This window comes from Prionailurus viverrinus, chromosome B2, assembly GCF_022837055.1.
Source record: "Prionailurus viverrinus isolate Anna chromosome B2, UM_Priviv_1.0, whole genome shotgun sequence".
Lineage (NCBI taxonomy): Eukaryota > Metazoa > Chordata > Mammalia > Carnivora > Felidae > Prionailurus > Prionailurus viverrinus.
In genome coordinates, this window is record NC_062565.1 from 145,063,306 (window position 1) to 145,086,101 (window position 22,796).

The 22,796-nt window shown below is 40.8% G+C and overlaps 1 protein-coding gene across 10 annotated transcripts in view; it reads left to right on the top strand.

The window, feature by feature from the left end:
- The window catches only part of MAP3K4 (mitogen-activated protein kinase kinase kinase 4), a 113,711-nt gene that overhangs the window by 36,458 nt on the left and 54,457 nt on the right, over positions 1-22,796 (top strand). For all 10 annotated transcript variants that reach the window (XR_007152023.1, XR_007152024.1, XM_047857822.1 and 7 more), the window contains exons 2-3: positions 3,680-3,870; positions 16,190-17,553. Coding sequence is in view for 8 of the 10 variants with exons in the window: in XM_047857822.1 (XP_047713778.1) it covers positions 3,680-3,870; positions 16,190-17,553 (1,555 nt within the window). In the remaining 2 variants the exon portion in view is untranslated. The remainder of the gene's footprint in view (positions 1-3,679; positions 3,871-16,189; positions 17,554-22,796) is intronic.

A 22,796-nucleotide genomic window follows, 5' to 3' on the forward strand; every position in this document is an offset into this window, starting at 1 on the left:
TTACTCTTTTACTTTTATTTGGAGAGTGCAGCCAAGTGAATTTTTCCGTGTGTAGAGAAATAACTTGTCCCTAGTTAGATGACAAATGTTTTTTTTTCTGTTTCCCCAAATTAAATTTTTTCATAAAAGTTAGCATCTTTATTACATGTACTGTCTTTGACTCTTTTTATCTGCTAAAGCAGTGGACTTGTTTCCATCATATGTAGATCAGACAAAGGTACTTCTTGAAAAATAAACTCTCCTCATCCTGAGATCATGATTCTGTCCTTACCTCTGAGAGCTGGCCCTTGGAGACCTGGCTCACTGATGTTTGGACATTTTCAGTCCCTCTTCATAAAAACCTCCTCCTCCTATACTTTGCGCTTTAGTAATTTATTCATGCACACAGTACTGCTGGATGCTACTAAAACAGGCCATTTTATGTGCCTGTTTTATACTGTAGTGTTTTCCACATAGCCGTTTATTTCCAGTATTTTGATATCCTTGACTTTTTTGAAATATTTATAACTGAATTTCCTGAAGTATTTTAGAATGTTGACTTTACAAATTATATATTAGTCTTTTTCTTAGTCGTAGAAAGATTAAGTCACGTATGCAGTCACCTGTCTAGTCAGGCTGGGACTTAGCCTTTGGTCTTCTGCTTCCTGAGTCCACGTCTCTCTTCACTGCAGAGGGATGTTTTGATTGTTTCGTTTGCTCCTTTATCTGACTCCATTTTTCTGTTTAGCCTGGCATTCGCTGCTCTCTGGTCTTGATGTGTGTAACTGACTAAATGTCTGTGCTGTAGTTTTGTTGTGATTACCGTTCTGAAATATGAAATATGTTTTTGTGGTAAAACATTGAATGGTTTTGAGTTCTATCCTAGAAACTTGGAGATACAAAAGTAATGAAATATGCTGCCCTTCCTTACCATTGACTTTATCTTAGTGGGGGAAAAAAAAAGTTATAGTATTGAATTTGAAACAATTTAGAAGGTGTTAAAAATGTTAAGATAGGGGCGCCTGGGTGGTGCAGTCGGTTAAGCGTCCGACTTCAGCCAGGTCACGATCTCGCGGTCCCGGAGTTCGAGCCCCGCGTCGGGCTCTGGGCTGATGGCTCAGAGCCTGGAGCCTGTTTCCGATTCTGTGTCTCCCTCTCTCTCTGCCCCTCCCCCGTTCATGCTCTGTCTCTCTCTGTCCCAAAAATAAATAAACGTTGAAAAAAAAATTAAAAAAAAAATGTTAAGATAGTTTCTGGGCCTGTACCATGCTGAACTCAAAGGCAGACTTCTCTTTCCTTTTTTATTTAAAAAAATATTTTTTTTAACATCCATTTATTATTGAGAGACAGAGAGAGACAGAGCATGAGTGAGGGAGGGGCAGAGAGGGGGAGACACAGAATCCGAAGCAGGCTCCAGGCTCCGAGCTGTCAGCACAGAGCCCGACGCGGGGCTCTCACTCACCTACTGCAAGATCATGCCCTGAACCAAAGGTAGACACTTTACCGACGGAGCCACCCAGGTGCCCCTTTCCTTTTTTATTTTTTTAAACATTTTTATTTTTAAATAATCTCTACACCCTCCGTGGGGCTGTAACTAACAACCATGAGGTCAGCAGTTGCCTGCTGTACCAACTGAGCCAGCCAGGTACCCCCTGTCTTAATGTTAAGCAGATGAGGAAGGAACTCAGGTTCCCTCATGATGGCCAATAGGCTTGGTGACTTCCATGGTTTATAATATGAGCAGTAGCAATCATTTAGTGAACCCTGCTCTATTATTACTCTTTTGTTAAGCATACATTATTGGATTAAATCCTCATAGGTATGGATTCTAAGCATTATCTTTATTTGGTAAATGCGCAATGTGGAGATACTAAGTAATTTGGCGAAGGCCCACATGGCTACTAACTAGCACAGTCAGCCTTTGAACCAAAGTCCCTTGTGCCACAAAGCCTAGTGTTAATCATTCCAAGCTTATGCTAGTAACCACTACAACACGAGGAAATGAGATGAGTGACCTTGTCACTGATAGTCGTATCTTCTGTTCAGCTGAATCAGCTATTTTGCAGTGAGTGTAGAAGAAATGGATGTAGGAAATTCCAAGTTCATCTGGAAGTTGTATTATTTATTGTATGACTGTGTGATACTTAAATTATAGATGTGGTCAGCCTGAGGGAACAGGAATACTTAAAACTTATTTCTGGGACACCTGGGGGCTCAGTTGTTTGAGTGTCCGACCTCGGCTCGGGTCATGATCCTGTGGTTTGTGAGTTCGAGCCCCGTATCGGGCTTGCGGCTGTCAGGGCAGAGCCCGCTTTGGGTCTTCTGTACCCCTCCCTCCTCTCTCTACCCCTCCCCCGCTGCATGCTTTCTCAAAAATAAACAAACGTTAAAAAAATAAAAAAAACTCATTTCTAACTTTGCTTATGATTTAATTTGTTGTAGTCAGCTTTCAGGGTATTTCATTTGTATGTCTTAATGTATGCACATATGTGTGGGGCCATGTATATTCATAGTATCTAGAGTGGTCTTGTCTGGTTATGTCAGTTTTTGACCCATCTGAGGGATTCTGTATGGATTTCAGTGCTGTAAATTTATATAATTCTGCAGCATTTTTATTTTTTGAAAGTTTATTTTCTGATATTTTGTCAGTATAATTCAATAATGTATCCTATATTTTAGAGTGGTTTTTTTTTTCCATCTTGATTTTGTAATAGCTTTGATTTTATATCAGGATATGAATTGCCAGGAAGAAAACTGGTTCTGTCTTGGATATAGTGTGGAGTTATGTTTAAAAATTTGAAGTGTATTTAATAAAGAATATTCAGAATGCGGTAGACTGTGGTATGTACTTGAAAGGAACTTCATGATTGGTTCCTTCTAGCTTGCTGTTCTGGGATTGTATTTGTTTCTGTTTGTACTAATAAGTTTTTTGTTGTTGTTGGTTTTGCAAAGTAGAACTTTATCAAAATAGTGGTGTTTGAGAAGCTGGCTGGGGATAGAGAATTGGCCGGAAGCATTACCAGAGGACAAGTTGGTGAGGAGTGGCATTTTGAAGCTGAAGAGAAACGAATTCCTTTTTCTCCTTCCCCAGCGTCCTCCCCCACTGCTCACCCGAGCCCTGCCCTGTCGTGTGTGGTGGAGAACATAGGAACATTGACCTCTCGTCTGTTAGCGGTGCCCCCTGCTTTGCTGCCGGGGTCACCATAGAAAGTTCCTGGGCTTTCTGTTCTGTGTGCCTCAGAGGAAGAGCAGCCCCGAGGTCCGGGGCAGGACGAGGCAAGTCCACTCGCCCACCCGGCTTTCAGTGGCCAGCACACACGTACATACCTCGTTCTGTCTGATTGGTATCTTCCAGTCCTTTGCTCTCTTTTTACTCAATCTGTGAGCTTTTGGTTTTAAACGTCACTGACGTCAGAATTCTCTAAGCAGAGAAATTGCGGGCCGTCCTGCTCGTGCGGTTCCCCTGCTGTTCGCAGTTCGTGGTCAGAGCAGAAGTCACGGTCGTTACTCCACCGGGCGAAAGAGGAGTTCTCCTGTGAGTGCCACATGTACAAAGAGAGGAGAACGACGCCGGTGCCGAGGAGGAGACGTATCCGTAGCAAAGTTCTGCAAAGAGTTCTTAAATGAAATTGCAAGTAGTTTACATTTGAGTTCACTTACCGCGTCACTGAGTATTTTCTCTGTGTATCATGTTTCGTAGGCAAGAGCGCGCGTTAGGAGATTCTGGCTGCCAGAATTCCGAGTCTGATCCAGAGGACTTTTCAGATGAAACCAATACAGAGAACCTTGATGGCACCTCTCCCCCCAGCACCCCTCGGCAGATAAAACGCATGTCCACCAAGCACCAGAGGAATAACGTCGGGAGGCCTGCTGGCCGGTCTGGTTTGAAAGGTGAGTGTGCTACGTACGACATACACAGGCCTGATGCTTTCAGTACATAATCGGTAGATCACATAACTATTGATTGATCCTTTCTATGAGAATGTTTTTCTTCTTATCTTAAATTTAATTTTGATGTCGATTTTAAATTTCACTTCTTAACTTTTGAATCATTACCACTAGCAGTATTGTTAATGAAGGAGAAAAGAATTCTCCAGAGCTAGAAAGGTTTGGCTGGAGTAATTGGTAAAGCCAGTGGTGGAAGAAGTCGAGTGTGTACTCCTTCAGGATGGTACTCATGGATGAGATAGTTGGCCTTTCATTAAAAAAAAAACCAACAACACATTTTTTAAAAACATGTATTTACTTTTGAGAGACAGAGACAGAGTGTGAGTGGGGGAGGGGCAGAGAGAGACAGAGACAGAGACAGAATCGGAAACAGGCTCTAGACTAGGTGTCAGCGCAGAGCCCGATGCGGGACTCGAACCCGTGAACTGTGAGATCATGACCTGAGCTGAAGTCGGACGCTCACCGAGCCACCCAGGCCTTTTTCATTCTTGGAATCTCTAGCTTTTGTCTTCTAGACTTGATGTGTAGGTAGTTGGGGAGAGGCAGAGCCAGGCTTCTCTAAGCAGCTCATGACGTGTGCTCTCTGTTGGTGACCATGACATGGCCCTAAGCGTGCGTGTGTGGCCCTCTTTCTTGCCAGGCACAGTGCCGAGATGGTACCCTACACCTCATCACCACAGACAGTTCTCCTTTTCTCTTTGTTTAGAATCTCAGAGCCCAGATAATGTTCTGTTCCTAGAAGCTGGGAGAGTTTTCTGTTTTCATTTCTTCACTTCCTTCAGCATGTCGCAGCTGTTCTTTTCTGAGGGAGATAAATCATGCCGACCTGCTACCTCCTTGTTCCCTGCTTTCTGGCTTAGATCCTCCGGTCACTGAAGCCTTATGGCTTTAGCATTTCTCTATTAATTTCAGCAAACCACTTGTCCTAAAATTGATCTCCTAGCTTTTTGGAAGTTGATCATCAGTTGCTGCATGAGGTAGAGATTTCATTCTTGATCTTATCTGAGAAATTTCCCCTATCACATGTTCTCCCTTTTTGACATCAAGCTCCTGCCCATTTCTGCATTTCTTTGGTCCGTGTTCTTCCTTTTTCTTTGGCCAGGTTCCCCTTCCTACAGATTTCTTCCACACATTGACCTCTCATGGCTGTAAGTTGGCAAATTCACTCTGTATTCCTGTTGTAGCCCTTCCTCAAGAAAGAAGGAAGGGGAGAGAAATGGATTTTGTTTATTTGCTCGAGTGAAATCTTACCCAGGAAAGAATTTCTAAGCAGTAAGCCGTCTTTCTTTTCCACAGGGAAGGTGATTTTTTATTTTCTCTTAAGATTTTTTTTTTTTTTTTTTTTGATTTTTAAGTCATCTCTACACCCAATGTGGGGCTCAAACTTACAACGCTGAGACCAGGAGTCATGTGCTCTAGTGACTGAGCCAGCAAGGCACCTCGATTCTTTTACTTTCTATTAAAACTTTATTTGCACCAGGATGTTAACTTGCGACCTGCACTTACAACCCCCTTTGGAAACTAATAGCTTTTATTGCAATTTATCCTCTCTAAAATCAACCCTTATTCATTTCTTCCAGGACGTCAATAGAAGCTCCTTATCTAAAATAGGTGTCAGTGAAGTAGCATCTCCTGAATCAATATTAGCACATATTTGCTTCGAGCTGGGAAAACTGAGAAGGTGCCTGCAGCACATCTGCCTTTTCTTCACTTGTTGGTCCATATACTGTTTTATTTTTATTTATTTCCATTATTTATTTATTTAAACAATTTGTTAACATTTGTTTATTTTTGAGAGGGAAAGAGAGAGAGAGAGAGAGAGAGAGAGAGAGAGAGAATGGGAGAGGGACAGAGAGAGAGGGAGACACGGAACCTGAAGCAGGCTCCAGGCTCTCAGCTGTCAGCACAGAGCCCGACGCGGGGCTGGAACCCACGAACCGTGAGATCATGACCTGAGCCAAAGTTGGAAGCTTAACTGATTGAGCCACACAGGCGCCCCTGGTTTTTCTTTATTTTTTAAGTTTATTTGTTTATTTTGAGAGAGAGAGAGAGCAGGGGAGGGACAGAGAGAGAGAGAGAGAGAATCCTAAACAGGCTCTGCATTGTCACCTCAGAGCCCAGTGTGAGGCTCAAACCGCGAAATCATGACCTGAGCCGAAATCAAGAGTTGGACGCTTAACCAGCTGAGTCCCCCAGGCACCCTGGTCCATACCATTTTAGAAGAGGAGTTGAAGGCATAATTCTCATGTTTTGTAGATTGAGAAACTGAGGCCTGGATTTTCAAAGCAACCTCAAGGCTAGAAAACTTGAGATAGTGACAGGAGTATTTTTAGAAATAGTTCTCCTGGTACTTGGTTTGGAGTTTTTTCTAGTACAAGCAGCAGATGTTAAGCTTACCTGAATGCCGTACTTGAGTTAACTATCTTTCACTAATCAGAAAAATAGTCACTAAATATTTGCTGAATGGCTACTGTCCTTCTGGGGTATGTGGGAGGTAGAAGATGGAAGGTTGCCTCCTTTCCTCCTCAATTTCTTTCAGTTGTTTATTCCATAAAATTACAGAATTTTAGATCTGGAAGGGGTCTTAGGACTGCTTACTCCAATTCTTGCCATTTTTCAGGTAAAGAAGTGAATGGCCATACGTCTTTATTTTATGTGTGTATGCTTGTTTATTTATTTTGATAGAGTTTGTTATATTATTTTGATAGGTAGGGGGGAGAGAGGGAGAGAGAGAGAATCCTGGGCAGGCTCCACATCGTCAGCACAGAGCCTGATGCGGGGTCTGAACTTACGAACCTTCCGTGAGATCATGAACTGAGCTGAAATCAAGAGCCGGATGCTTAACCCACTGAGCTGCTCAGGTGCCCCGCTATGTGTCTTTTGGCTTGTACCTATCCAGTGGCACCTATGAGACCAAAATCCTTAATAACTTAATCTTGTCTCTTATTGTAAAAGATGACATGTTTATTGTAGGAAATTTCGAAAATACAAATAAAAAGAAATAAAAATACCTATAAACCCAATACATAGAAATGATAACTTGTACTATCTTTGGTGAGAGCCCCGACTTGCGTGGGAAGCACGCAGGTAAACGGGCAGTGCGGTCTTGGGGGCGGAGGTGGGACAGAGGCTGCTGAGGAGAGACTGCCTCCCACCCCCCCAGGAGGGGCTGGGAAGGCCCCTGGGGCTTCAGGGCTTCTGGAACAAGTGGCATTTGTGCTATGACCTGAAGGCTGAGTCAGGGAGACCAATATTTCAAAGGAGTGTGTGATTCATGATAATATATTGGTCCCTCAGTACTTTTCAAGAGCTTTTAGAATTAATTGGGTTGGTCAGCTTTTATTTTAAAAGCTTTCCAAGGAAATGTGAACTGGTGCATTTGTTCTTTCTCACTGCCACAAGCAAAGACACTCCGAATCAGACTCTTCACTTTAGAACTACAGTCCCAAGTTGGACTCATCTTTTTAATAAATGTCACCAATAGCATTTGCATTTTTCAGGTTATCTATTGCTGTGTAACAAACCACCCCAAAACTTAGTGGCGTGAAAGAACAGCCATTTTATTGTGCTCATGATTCTGCGGGCCACATGTCCGGGCAGGTCACAGCTTGTCTCAAACCCACCATGTCTGGAGCTTTAGCTGAAATGGCTCAGTTGGCTGGAGATGTGGTCATGGTCTGGATAGGGCCCTCAGAGTGGGCTTTCGGTTCCTCTCCACAGGGTGTCGCTGGGTCTCTGTGGTCCGCAATGGCTCCTTTACTCACGAGTCTGGCACCTGGGCTGAGAGCTGGCTGGCCTTGTTTTGTTCCTACATAACCTTCCACATGGCATATCCTGGGCTTCTTCACAGCATACTGGTCCCGGGTAATGGGAATTCTTATGTGGCAGCTAGCTTCCCCCAGAGCAAGTGTCATGAGAGGTCGAGGTGAAAGTTGTAAGGGTTCATAACTTAGGAAGTCACATGACACCGCTTTTGCTGAATTCTTTGGCGACACATGGCCGCCAGAATTCGTTGTGGGGTGGGGGGTGGGGGGACCACAGGGCATTTCACCAGCAGGAGGTGGGTTGCTAGCTGTAAGAGACTAGCTCCTGCCTGCATTGGATATAAAGCTTTGGAGCATTTGTGTCTGGGCAGCCTTACTGTCTTTATGCCTCCAGCCTCTCTCCTTTGTGAATGCAGACAACATCATAAGCATTCCTGAAGGAATATAAGCACACGAAAAGGTAACTGAGGGCATTATATTGAAAGGAGGTAAGAGTAACTATTAACGTTTATTTTCTTTTAGCAATGGTAACCATTGTCATGAACTGATTATATGGATATGATTCTTCAAATATTTTTATTATTATAGGCTCAGGGTAACTGCTACTAATCCATAGTAGTAACTACTATAGATTTATTTTTTTTATAATTGGAAATTCAGTCCCAGGCCCCTTTCTAACTAGCCCACTATAAATTGAGAGTTCCCATGAGACCCTCTTCAGGTCCATAATTTCCTAGAACTCACAGGAACTCAGGAACACACTTTACTTACTTTATGGTATAAAGGACTCAGGAACAGCCAAATGGAAGAGATGTGTAGGGCAGGGTGTCGGGTTCCCATGAAACTTCCGGGTCCTCCCAGGTGTTAGTTAGCCTCCCACCACCTCCATGTGTTCACCAACCTGGGGCTCATCACATTTCCCGTTTGAGAGTCTTTGTAGCTCTTAATCTCCAGGCTGCCCTCTCTAACCCCTTTCTGGGAGGTTAGGAAGGTGGGTAGGGGGGCTGCTAATTACTTGCTCCCTCTGTGACCAGCCCCATCTGGAGGCTTTCTAGGAGCACCCCCTAAGTCACCTCTTTAGCATAAATTTATTAGATGTGATTGAAAGGGGCTCCTTATGAATAATAAAAGATAACCCCTATCACTTAGGAAATTCCGAGGGTTTTTTAGCAGCTCTGTGCCAGGAACCTGGACAAAAACCAAATATATTTCTTACAGTTACCTCAGTGAGTAACTGCTAGCAAAGATATGAGGAGATGGCAGCTTTCATGCAGGCTAACGGGAGTATGAATGGTCTCAATCCTTGTGGGACAGTAATTTGTTAATACGGTCAAGTTGTGGTCAGTTATGTCCTTGACCCGGCAAATCCACACACTGGGAGTAGACTTTAGAGAAGTCCCTGCAAATGCACATAGTAAATGCTGCCCAGAGATTCATGTGTCATTCATCGTTTGTGATTTCCAACTGTAGTATGCGAGTGTGCAACCACCAGACAGGACAGTTCAAAACAGTGTCTGTCACAGAGGTTGTCTGAGACTGAGACGGGAGAGGACTGAAGACGGGGGTGGGACGTGAGGGCGAAGGCGAGGTCACCGTTGTTGCGGTGTTTTATTTCTTGCTTTGTATTGATGGACTTTTAAATGGTTGCCAGTTTAGAAGTGTGCAGAACTGTATTTTATCCGTTTTTTGCGGTTAAAGACATTTTTGTTGTCAGAATATTAACTTCTATTTTTAGAAGCTGTGACAAATATGATAGCCACGTTATGATAGCTCGGGAAGAACGGTCAGTTCCTATTACCTAAAAAGAAGTCAGCTATGTGACATCCTGACTGATGGAACCTGCCAGTTAAGCTCTTGACTTAGCTCACTGACCAGGCTGGGTTTCATACTTCCCTGAGTAACAGGATCTAATTGTGGTATTATTTAAATTATACTTTTGGATAATGGTAAATAACTGCCCAATCACAGCAATTAAGATTTTAATAAGTTTTGGACAATAATTAGTCATATGTAACTGTTCTTCTTAAGATGGGTTTAAGGAAGAGATAGTCAAACTATCGCATCCGTAAAGTTTTGTTCTTTTAACATAGTTAAAAGCTAGTTCATTTAATAGCTTAAATAGGTTAAATAAGAATGAAAACACTCAAGCCAAAAAGTCCTTTCCAGGGTGAATCTGCCTCGTAATCAACACCAGCCCCATTTTTACAGCAGTATTACGCTATACCGCAATTGCCAAATTATAGAGATAGAACAAATATCTCAAGACATTTAATCAGAATTGGTACCTATGTGTGCGTGTATATATACATATATATCATAAACAAACATCATAATTTCCCTATCATAAACAAATATCTCAAGGTATGTGTATGTATGTGTGTGTGTAAAAGTGTTTTTTGCTAAAAGTAGGATTAGCACTTAAAAATTTTTTTAAAATTTTTTATTTTAGAGAGAGTGTGAGCGGGGGAGGGGGGAGACAGAGAGAGAGAGAGAGAGAGAGAGACAGAAAATCTCAAGCAGGCTCCATGTTTAGCGCAAAACCCGATGTGGGGCTCGATTCCCACGGCCCTGAGATCATGATCTGAGCCGAAATCAAGATTTGGACACTTAACCAACTGAGCCACCCATGTGCCTCGGCAACTTTTTTTTTGAGAGACTATAATACTGCCATAAAATTGAACTGATAAAAGTCAAATTCAGTCTATAGAGTTGACCCTTGAACAATGCAGGGGAGGTGTTAGGGGGCCAACCCTGTGCACAAAAATTGGTGTATAACTTTTGAGTCCCCAACAACTTAACCTCATAGCCTACTGTTGACTGGAATCAACTCACGTGTATTTATGTATGTATTATGTACTATATTCTCGCAGTGCAGTAAGCTAGAGGAAAAAACTTAAGAAAACTTAAGGGAATTTACAGTATTTATGAAAAATTTACAGTATTTATCAAAAAAAATCTGTGTATAAGTGGACCTGCACAGTTCAAACCCTTCTTGTTTAGGGGGTCTGCTGTGCAGTCAGTCACACGACTGTTCATTGTTAACTAGAGTGGATTTAAAAATCTGCATTTCAGCTCTTTAGTCTAAACTCAGCCTGATAGTCAAAGTTGTAATTTATATTTCCAGGCTACCCTTATACAGACTCACTGTTCAGCCAAGTTCTCTTCTTTTCTTCCTTTTTTTCATGATCTTCTCTGGCTTCAAAGATGCTTTTGACTTTCTTAATACCGTTGTTTGAGCTCCTTCCATTCTTTAAGGCCCCAGTCAAGCATGTGGTCTTACTTCAAGCCTTTATGGATCACCTGTTATAATCGTTGTTTACGACCCTCAGTGTCTAACCTTTCGTTGGACGGTTAGTGCTGGTCCGTGAGCACCTGTGACAGGTGTAACGGTGGAGTGATGGCATGAACATTGGTCGGGATCCCCGTCCTGACATTTCCTGTCTGTCTCTGTGTACCATGGTGGTCTTCCTCACAGTGTTGTTGTGAAGATGACAACAGTCTCTGTACAGCTTCTACCTTGAAAGGGAGGGGATTGAAGAAAGCAGTGTTTCCCTCCGATGTGTGCTGCCGTTCTAGCCAGGTTGAATCAGAGACACTGGGGGTGGGCCTAGGAATCTGCATTTTAGCAAGAATCCAAGTGATTCTTAGTGTTGACTGAAATTTTAGAACCTCGAATTCCATCTCTGAGCTCCTGCAGATTGCTGACATTGTGTGATCATCCAGGACGTCACTGCTCTAATGATCGTCTCCCACTTAAAGGTAAGGGGCAGCCATCTGTTTACGCTTACTCATCCGAGAGCTTGAGCAAGGCCATTGCTTTGCATTTGGACAGTGCACAGATGGGAGAGCCTAAGTATTACAGGGACTTGATAAAAAATACATTTTCTATATATTCTAATGAGCCAGTTCTAGATATGGATGGATGGTGGGAGAATTCGGTTGAATGTCTCATTTCTGTTTAAACAAGCGAACCATATTGCTTGTCATTGGTTGCTTTTGGTTTCATTATAATTTTTTTTTCTTTTCCTTTCATATTCTTCTCATTAGGCAGGAATTATTGGTGATTGGCCAAAGGAAAAAGTAACTATCTGGAAGATCACTTTAACTGCACTGACCAAATCACACCATTTAATTTATAGCTACTCAGGAGATTAGATGTTCCATTAGTCTTACTTAAGTTGTTATGAACTAGTTTTGTAATACTATAATTAGAATTTTTTCATGTAATACATTCTGTATACTTTTGATTTATTCTCCTTTTCAGAAACTATTTATATTTGACTTTTTATTAATTGCAAAGGGATTTAGGATTAACAGAAAACTAGATAAAGAAAGAAACTTGTCTATTATCAATGGGCTTTTAAGTTATTATTAAAAGTTTTATACTCATGTCAGATTGGGTAAAGACAAAATATTAAATGCTTGGGAATATGAACTGTATCTAAACTTGCACAGTTTCTTTCCCCCCCCTTCCTCCACTCCTCCCCACTCAACACCTAGTATTTCTACATCTCCCTTAACTGATGGGTCCCTTATGGTTTCATAGAGGCCTACCGGGTCCCTGATTGCTAGGAAATAGGCTTGTGTTTCCTCTGCCCATCACAAATACATTATTCTAAAAGTATAGCTACCGATAAAGTAGATTGATTTTTTTTTTTTCCCACAGTAGTTAAAGGCTATTTTAAGTTTAAATTAATCATTTTCAAATTAAGATGTATCAGGGGCGCCTGGGTGACTCAGTTCGTTGTGTCCGGCTTCGGCTCAGGTCACGATGTTGTGGTTCGTGGGTTCGAGCCCCACATCAGGCTCTGTGCTGACAGCTCAGAACCTAGAGCCTGCTTTGGATTCTGTATCTCTCTCTCTCTCTCTCTCTCTGTCCCTTTCTCTCTCTTTCTCTCTTTTTCTCTCTTTCTCTCTTTCTCTCTCTTTCTACCTCTCCCCTGCTTATACTGTGTCTCTGTCTCTCAAAAATAAGTAAATGGTAAAAAAAACTTTAAATTAAGATGTATCAGTTTCCATTTGTGTATTTATTTTCAAAATCAACTTGGTTTTTTGTTTTCAAAAACAAACAAAAAAAAGCTTTTCTGTTCCATCTTGTGCCTTTCCCAATTTGCTTTTCTTTATACACGTTGTAGATCCAAATAATAAGCCATTGCTTTATGTAAACACAAAATTTAAAAAAAAATTGTGTAATAAACCATTTTGTATGCTGTGAGGTAAGCTTAACAAGATTTCTATATAATCTACAAAAATTAGCTTTTTATGCTACTAAAATTTGATTCTTTTATACAGAAACATGGGATTGTGCCATTTATTGGTCTTAAGTCCTCTTAATTATTGAAATAAAGATCAAGGCTGAGAAGTTTTACCTCTTAATATGTTCATGCTATGAAGATTAGCTTCCTAGAAAATACAGCATAGATTTGGACATAATGTTTATAGTCCAGTCTTCTGGAGTTATGAAAAACCATTCCAGCCGCTCTCAGTTAACCCTTTGTTTTCCTTAGGATCTTTAAATCATGGATTAGAAGAACATTTATGAGTTATATAAGCCAAGTAATACTTTTTCACTCTTCACTATTACTTTCAAATTATAAACTATATGCAAACATTTTCTGGCCATTATCAGTTACATTACTCTGCATCATTTTATGAAGTCTTGTTAGGATCCTAAACCCTAAGCTAAAAAAATTGGTTTTTGTTACTTAAGTATTCGATGTCTTTGACTCAAAACCATTTATTTGGATGCATGTACCAAAAAAACATTCTCTTCTAGACCTGCATTGCCTCTCTTCTGTACACGTTTCTTGGATGTTCTTATGTACTCTCCTAGTAGTAAATGACATCTGTATATACTGATGACTTCCAAATCGGTATCTTTGGATTTCTTTCCTGAACTCAAGACCCGTATTACTCACCTACAGATATCTCCAACCAACATGGCTATCCAGTAGGCACCTCCAACTTAGTGTAGTAAAAAATTACTCAGTATATTTTTCTCTAGTCTTAAACAGTGTGCTATGATGTTCATAGTAACATAGTATAAATTCATATCTTGAAAAATAAAAGTAGTGGAGTTAAATTTGGAAGCACTTGTTAGCTTTGCTTTCAAGTAACCATTGTTCTCCCGAGTAGAGATGGATGTATGCATGTGCTATGTCGGTAAAGACATGGAAAACACAGTTAAAACATCACAGAGGAGAGACAGCCCTGGACTGGGCAAATTTTTTATGAATGAGCATTGATAGGCCTTTGTAGCTAGAAACAAAATTATGAAGAAGTTTCTTCAATGGACTGCATAACAAGTTTTAAGACATTTAGAAGTAAAGTAGATTAAAACCAGAGTTAAAAGTTATATCGCTTAAAAAATAGTAGTAATTTAAAAAATAATAGTTTTTATATTAAAATATAGCAAAAATCCATATAGACAGATAAAATCTTTTTTGATGGACCATAAAGGAAATTAAATATAATGTAAATATTGCACTTACGAATATTTGTTTTAAAATTCTTATTTTAGGGGCGCCTGGGTGGCGCAGTCGGTTGAGCGTCCGACTTCAGCCAGGTCATGATCTCGCGGTCCGTGAGTTCGAGCCCTGCGTCGGGCTCTGGGCTGATGGCTCAGAGCCTGGAGCCTGTTTCCGATTCTGTGTCTCCCTCTCTCTCTGCCCCTCCCCCGTTCATGCTCTGTCTCTCTCTGTCCCAAAAATAAATAAATGTTGAAAAAAAAATTAAAAAAATAAAAAAATAAAATAAAATTCTTATTTTAAAACTATTCTCATTTAAATTGATTAGAAGGTAAATTGGTTTTAAACTAATTTTCTTTAGTGAATTGATTTTGGGGTCTATTAGTTTGTAACCCATATAAATATGCCATATTTCACCCAGTCTAAAGACATAATATGTGTTAAGGAAAAAAATGCTTACAATTGATGATGCAATGTGTTTTCATACTTAGAATTTTTATTTTCTATTTACTGAAAGAACCCTTTTATACTTCCTGACATTTAGACACAGGTTTTAAAAAAGCTATTTATTCTTCTTATGTATATGTTATATATACATATATACATGTTATATGTTATATATGTTATTTATATATATATAAAAGAGAAAATGTAAGTGAAAGCTATTAGTTTGTTCCTAAAACTTATTCATATCATTATTAATTATGAAACATATTTTCATTTCAGAGATGTTAAAATAGAGAATGTGTATCATAGATTCAATGAAACGAAGTATATCCTGGGTGTGGAGGGGAGACTGGGCTGGAGATTTAGGTTTGGGCATTTCGATCTCTGAAGTGGCTGTGAAGGAGCTCTCCGAGGGAGGGAAAAGCAAGACAAGAGGCAGAAGAGCGGAACTCTGAGAAACGTTAGCATTTTCTGATGCAAGTTGCAAGGAGGGGTTTTGAAAAGGAGTGACTTGGGAAGTAGGAAAGAACCCAGAGACTGTTGTGTCTACAAAGCGACAGAGTGAAGGGATTTCGGCAAGGTAGCGGCAGAAATGCCAAACAGGACATTTCAAAGCTTGGGAATTAAATTAATGGAACTTTCTACAGTTGTTTGACAAAAAAGTGTGTGTTTACTTTCTTTGCATTAGTTTTGAATTACTTTATATGCCGGTACAGGTAAGTGATGCTGAATTAGTCTATATCTTTTCACTTTTGCTAATGCTAAATTCAAAATGTTATCGTTCATTTGTTTGTGGGAGAGAAGAAACCAAGGAGGAGAATAACACTTTTGCCTATTGTTTGTCTTTCGTTTTTTATGAAAATAATCTGAAAGTGCCTAAAGATTCTTTGTTCAATCTACTTTATTTTACAAATGAGAAAAGTGACCCGGAAAACTTATGTGATTTGCTCTGAGTTAATACATTTAGTTTACGGCAAAGGGGAGAATTGGATGTGTTTTCTGTCTTGTTTTGTTTTTTAAGTTTATTTATTTTGATAGTGCGCACACGAGTGGGGGAGGGGCAGAGAGGAGAGACAGAATCCCAAGCAGGCTCCATGCCATCGGCCCAGAGCCCGATGTGGGACTTGAACCCACGAACTGTGAGATCATGACCTGAGCTGAGATCGAGATCAGAGGCTTAACCAGCTGCGCCACCCAGGTGGCCCTGGATGTGTTTTCTAAACCATGTTTCTGTCAGATCTGCTGTGCTGTGTCTCTTGTAAGGTGAAGGCTTAACTTCTGACGATTTCTCTCCCTGTATAACTCTACTTTTGGCACAGAGGTACACAGCTTGTTCTAGGCTACCACCGGAGACTCTTAGAGACTATAGCAAGTATAATAAAGCAGGGAAGATGGATAAAATCTTTTTAGAGGTTTTGAAATGCATATATTCTGAATCTTTTAATTTTCAGCAAATGGCTATGATTTTGTCTCCAGTAACAGCCTGAAAAAGAAGTATATGTGAGTATCCGTTTTATTGAAGCTGCCGAGAGTAGCTTCACGTTTTAGAGTAACATAATGTTCTGTTTGTTTGTTTTTAAATAGAAAAAATGAATGCACCAAACCAGCCTCCACACAAAGACACTGGAAAAACTGTGGAGAATGTGGAAGAGTACAGCTATAAGCAGGAGAAAAAGATCCGAGCAGCTCTTAGGACAACAGAGCGCGACCATAAGAAAAATGTGCAGTGCTCGTTCGTGTTGGACTCGGTGGGTGGGTCTTTGCCCAAAAAATCAATTCCAGATGTGGATCTTAATAAGCCTTACCTCAGTCTTGGCTGCAGCAACGCTAAGCTTCCGGTATCCGTGCCCATGCCTATAGCCAGAACTGCACGCCAGACTTCTAGGACTGACTGTCCGGCAGATCGCTTGAAGTTTTTTGAGACTTTACGACTTCTGCTAAAGCTTACCTCAGTCTCAAAGAAGAAGGACAGGGAGCAAAGAGGACAGGAAAATACGTCTGCTCTCTGGTTTAACCGATCTAACGAGCTCATCTGGTTAGAGCTACAAGCCTGGCATGCAGGACGGACCATTAATGACCAGGACCTCTTTTTGTACACAGCCCGTCAAGCCATCCCAGATATTATCAACGAAATCCTGACTTTCAAAGTGAATTATGGGAGCTTTGCCTTTGTTCGAAATGGAGCTGGTTTTAATGGTACTTCAGTAGAAGGACAGCGCAGAGCCCCTCATGGAACAAAGATTGTGGGTTACTCAACATATCATGAGCATCTCCAACGCCAGAGGGTGTCATTCGAGCAGGTGAAACGGATAATGGAGCTGCTGGAGTACATAGAAGCACTTTATCCATCGTTGCAGGCTCTTCAAAAGGACTACGAAAAATATGCTGCGAAAGACTTCCAAGACAGGGTGCAGGCGCTCTGTTTGTGGTTAAACATCACAAAAGACCTAAATCAGAAGTTAAGGATTATGGGCACTGTTTTGGGCATCAAGAATTTATCAGACATTGGCTGGCCAGTGTTTGAAATCCCTTCTCCTCGATCATCCAAAGGCAATGAGCCGGAAGATGAGGGTGATGACACAGAAGGGGAGTTGAAAGGGCTGGAGAGTAGTGCGGACGAGAGCGAAGAAGAAGAGCTCTCTGGTCCAAGGGCCCCGGAACCCACACAGCCCGCTGACCGCCGTTTCAGCATCCATTCTCAGGACTGCGTGTCTAAGAAGCTTGAGCGGCTTGAGTCTGAGGATGATTCTGCTGGCTGGGGAGCCCCAGACTGCAGCACGGAAGCAGGCTTTAGTAGACACTGTCTGACTTCTATTTATAGGCCATTTGTAGACAAAGCGCTGAAGCAAATGGGGTTAAGAAAGTTAATTTTAAGACTTCACAAGCTGATGGACGGTTCCTTGCAAAGGGCACGTATAGCACTGGTAAAGAGTGACCATCCAGTGGAGGTAGGTTTCTGGTAGGCATTAGTCTGTTCTTGTCCTTAGTTCCATTATTACAAGGTGTTGTGTTGATTGTTGGTACTTTCATAGGCTCGATATTTTAAGTGTAAGTGGTAGTTACTGTAACTTGCAGATTTAAACATTTCTCTCAAGTACTGAAATAAATGGGGAAATGGATCTATGAAAACTGTATGAAATTCAGTGAATTAAGTAGAAGGTGGTGTGTGGAGGGAAAAAAAAATCCAGCCATATAAATATAGGATGGAGAAGGACAGGCTAGGTATAAATAAAGAGGGAAGAAAGCCACAATCATGGGTGACCACAAGCTGAATATGAGTCAGTAAAAAAGTCAACATGATGCTGATATATTTTTAAATGAATATGGCATCCAAGGTCATGGATATAGTTCTTTCTGTATTCCTCGCAAATAGCTTACTCCCTTTTGAGTAGTGTGTCCTGTTTGGCCGCTGTATGTTAATTTTTTTTTTGTTATTATGTTTCTTTATTTTTGAGAGGCAGAGACAGAGTGCGAGTAGGGGAGGGGCAGAGAGAGGGGGAGACAGAATGTGAAGCAGGCTCCGGGCTCTGAGCTGTCAGCACAGAGCCCGACGCGGGGCTCGAACTCACGAACTGTAACACCATGACCTGAGCCGAAGTCGGATGCTCAACTGACTGAGCCACCCAGGCGCCCCATTGGCCACTGTATTTTATTTAAAGAGATGTGAGTTGTGGAGAAATGTAAGAATGATCAAAGGAAAAAAGAGTTCACTTCTGTGTTTGGCAAAGCTAGTGATTAGCACAGATGATGGAGGTTCAAGGGAAGTCTTCATTATTATCAAGTCTGCGGTTTGATATGTGAAGGTTTCTGGGAAAGGAATATGCCTCCTAGAAAAAGCGGTTGGAAAACAGTACAAGTTTCATTTTGATAGCTTGAGGTCTCAAATTCTTCACTGTTAAGGGTGTTAAGGCTAGAAAGTAGCACGTTGTTGGATACTGTTCTTTAGAGCAAAAGAGTAATTTTTCTCTGTGGCGAGTTTGCGTGTTCATTTGGCTAAAAGCAGAAACACTCAGATCTTTGAGATCCCTTACACCTGTGTTAGGTTGCGATTCTAAATTTTAGTAGCTATGTACATATGTATGTATGCACCTTTTATTTTTATTCTTAAAATTTTTTTTAACTTTTTGTTTTACTTGCTTTTGAGAGAGAGAGAGAGAGAGAGAGAGCGAGCAGGGGAAGGGCAGAGAGAGAGGGAGACCCAGAATCCAAAGCAGGCTCCAGGCTCTGAGCTGTCAGCACAGAGCCCGACCTAGGGCTCAAACCCACAAACCACGAGATCAAGACCTGAGCTGAAGTCGGACGCTAAACTAACTTAGCCACCCAGGCCACCCCTATTTTTATTTTTTAAACTTCAGTTTACACAATCTGGCTTGCTTTGGAGTGAGAGGTGATAAAACAGCATTTTTTTAATAATCGGAAACAGTGGACGAGAGCCTCAGTTTGTAAGATTTTTATTGTTCGTGAACTAGATCGTGAACTTCTAGGAGAAGGGGTAAGACATTAACATAGTATAGCAAGATGTTTGCAAAAGGAATCAGTACTTTGTAGCTATAAGAAGTTAGTTTACTTTGATTATTGTTTTAATTAGATGTCTTAAAAGTGCATTTGTTATGAGATTTTCTTTGGACAGTATTTTAACTCTGATTTTTTTATGTACGTCTTTTAATTAGGGCAAATGACTTTTTTCCCTTTGAGCTCCTGAATCACTGTTTTGTATGATTTCATTATAGTGCAGGTTTCAAAATCAGTAGAACCAAACTAAATACGGAATAAGGATTTGCCAGATAACTTCAGATGGTGAATGGCTGACTTTGGTCTAGGTTTTTGGCTGGAGTGGGTCAGTTCCAGTGAGGACATATGTGGGCAAGACAGGGTCGATGATTAACTTTTATTGTGAAGCACTATTTTTGAAGTGATATGAATGGAGCGGCTCTGGCAGCATTACCTCACCTCTAATTCAGTGGATCTCACAGGAGAGGGGGGCTCATGGTAAGGGCCCCGGGACGCATGCGGGGGCTTCATACGACTGCTTTAAACTCCCCCCTCCCCCCAGATTGTCTCCCTCTCCCTTGAGGATCCTCCGTGGCAGTGAACTGTCGATGCTAACAGTAGAGCTTTGCGTCCCTTAGATGTGTTGGAACAAGAAAGAGGCTGAGAATGGGTGATGAGTGCACTACATTTTGTATTAGAACTCAAGCTGAGTACAGATGGGTTCCCATCACAGTTGCCTTCCTTCGGTTTGACCAGTTGAGATGTAACTGAGAAGGTTATCCTTGTTAGGGCAAAGAGGAGACGTACAGATTCAGAGCTCATAAAGCGTGGGAGTTAAAGGCTGCTTATTAGAATTTTTTGGATAGTGTTTGCTTTTCACAACAAAAATGGAGTACAGAAGCCCCTGTTGTTTCAGGTTTTGTGTCATAAAATGTGTTTGTCAAAGAACGAAAGAGTAACTGAGAGCTGAAGTAGAAATTCTTCTGTATTAGAGATCAGTCCAAACTAATAAAAGATGAGGCCCCAGAATTATAATTAACCCCGTGGGAAAGGAAGACTTCTTTTTATTTCCATTTGAGGAACATCATTTCTGTAAGGGGAGGTGTGTATGTATACGCATGACTATATATAGACTTACCTTCTTGGTTCGTTTTAGACTTGGACTAAGTATTTTGGAGGAAGAGCTGCAGTTTTGAAATCAAGTGACTGGATTCCATTCCTTGGTGTGGGTCTTTCTCACCACATGACTTTGTAAATAATTTAATCTTTCGGACCCTTAGCCTTTGCGTCTGTGAAATGGCTATAATATTACTTCACTACCTACCTCACAGGGTTGTTGTGAGGCTTAAAAAGGTATTTGTATACATAGTAAAATGCTATAGAAGCCGAATATGAACTATTAATTTTTATAAGTTTTGTTAAATTTTTTTTCTCTTTAGAAGCTAACTGTAAGTCAATATGGGCTAGACTGTTCTATATTTTTATTTTTAAAGTGTATTTAACCTTTTTATCTCTGCAATCTCTGCCAAATACTCAGACATTTTAAAGGTACATTTTAAGCAGTGTATAGCCTTTAGGTTTAAAGACGATTTTATTTTCATTCTTAATTGTTAGAAACATCTTGACCATCTAGTGCCACACATTGTACCCAACACATATCTTCTACTTTGCACTGTATTTATGGCTTATGTGATAATAGTAATGAATATAGTCGAAGGATTTTGTAGAAAGGAGGAAATATACTCATGATATTTTATTTTTCTTGACTATGTCTTTGTATTTTTATTCTTCATGATTAAGTTACTTCTAATTAGTGTTTATGAATAACGTGATCTTATGTTTAATTTCCTTTGGCTTATCAACATGCTTTATGAAGCAGTTTTTCTCTAAAATTTTATTATTATATTTCAAAATCTTTAAATTTAAAGACTTGTAATCTTCAATTGATTCTAGACTTCTGGAAAACTCGTAAAGATAGTACAGAGTTTTCATTTATGTTCTTTATCCTGCTTCCTCTGATGCTGACATCTTACTTAACTCTGCTATATTTGTCGAAATTAATTCATTAACTTTGGTATAAAATACTGTTAACTAACTGCAGACATTATTTGGGTTTCTATTTTTCTACTAATGTCCCCTTTCCGTTCCAGGATCCAGTCAAGGACACCACATTGCATTTAGTCGCATCTTCTTAGTCTCCTGTGATCTGTGGTAGTTGCTCAGTCTTCCCTTGTTTCTCATGATCTGGGTGGCTTGTAGCATGTCCCTGAATTTGGGTTTGTCTGATGTTTTCTCAAGAGTAGACTGGGTTCTTAGGCTTGGGCATGAATGCCACTCTCATGGCATCATAATATCATTGGTCATGTTAACCTGGATCACCCCGTGAAAGTGTCTGACAGGTTCCTCCACAAGTTAGCAGTTTTCCCTTTCCATGCTGTATTCTTTGAAGTGAATCACTAAACGGAACCCGAATTTAAGGGGAGGGGAATTCCTGTAGGAATCTCCACCTCCAGGAGGAGGGAATATCTACATGTATTATTTGGAGTTCTTCTGTTTGAAAGATTTACCTCTTCTCTCCCATTTATTTATGTCTCTGTGTGGAGTCATAAATTTTTATTTTTTTCTTGGGCTGTAATCTAATAATATTGTTCTTTATTTCGTTGCTCAGATTGTTGCTGCTTTAGCCATCAGAACTCTTTCAATTGGCTTCTGGGTCCTTTTGACATGCCTGCATCTTTTTTTGTATGGTTTTGCTTTTGAGCAGTTTCTCATTTTAAAGCATCATCCTTTATTTTTCCTGTTGCGGTCCTGAAGTCAGCCATTTCCCCGAGGAGCTCTGGTTCCTTTTATTGGAGTATGGTATTTAGAAATGAAGATCTGGGCCCTGGATGTTACTGTCAGCTGTCATTCTTCCATGCCCTTCAGTGATAGAGTTAGAAAATATAGGTATGTCTTTCAGCCCACGTGTATGCACAGATCTGCAATTCCTTCTCTATCGATTGATCGATCGATCAATCTATCTGCTTACCTACCTGTCTGTCTGTCTGTCCGTTAAAAATAAACATGAGTTCCGGTTGATGTCTGCGGTCTAAGCCAGCACCACAAGTTTCATCCAGCCTCCCTCCTCTGCTCACTGGCAGTGGGAAGCCTGGCTCCCGTGACTGCAGTTCATTGGCATATTCGTGCAGCTGGAGTGCACATGTAACGTGGTTTCCGAAGCACTGACCGGGACCCCTGTGAGGAATAAATTGGCCAGCTAGAGTACAGCATTTAGGTACAGTTTGTTTTGTCTTTAGTCTCAGAGTGTCACAACGGAATTTACCAGTTATTCGTTAGGTTACCAGTTTCCTCCAGCTTCTTCAGTGAGGTTATAGCATACATTTGCAACATAGCTAGATTTATTTATTTGTTTGTTTATTTTTGAGAGAAAGAGACAGAGCATGAGTGGGAGAGGGGCAGAGAGAGAGGGAGACACAGAATTGGAAGCAGGCTCCAGGCTCTGAGTCCGATGTGGGGCTTGAACTCACAGATCATGAGATCATGACCTGAGTGGAAGCCGGTGGCTTAACCAACTGAGCCACCCAGGCACCCCAAGCTAGATTCACTTAATCTCAGTCTGCCTTCCGTCCGGGGATTCCCCAGTGTCCTAGTTGATTTTTTCAAGTTTACCTACCATAAAGTTTACTTTTTGTGTTGTATA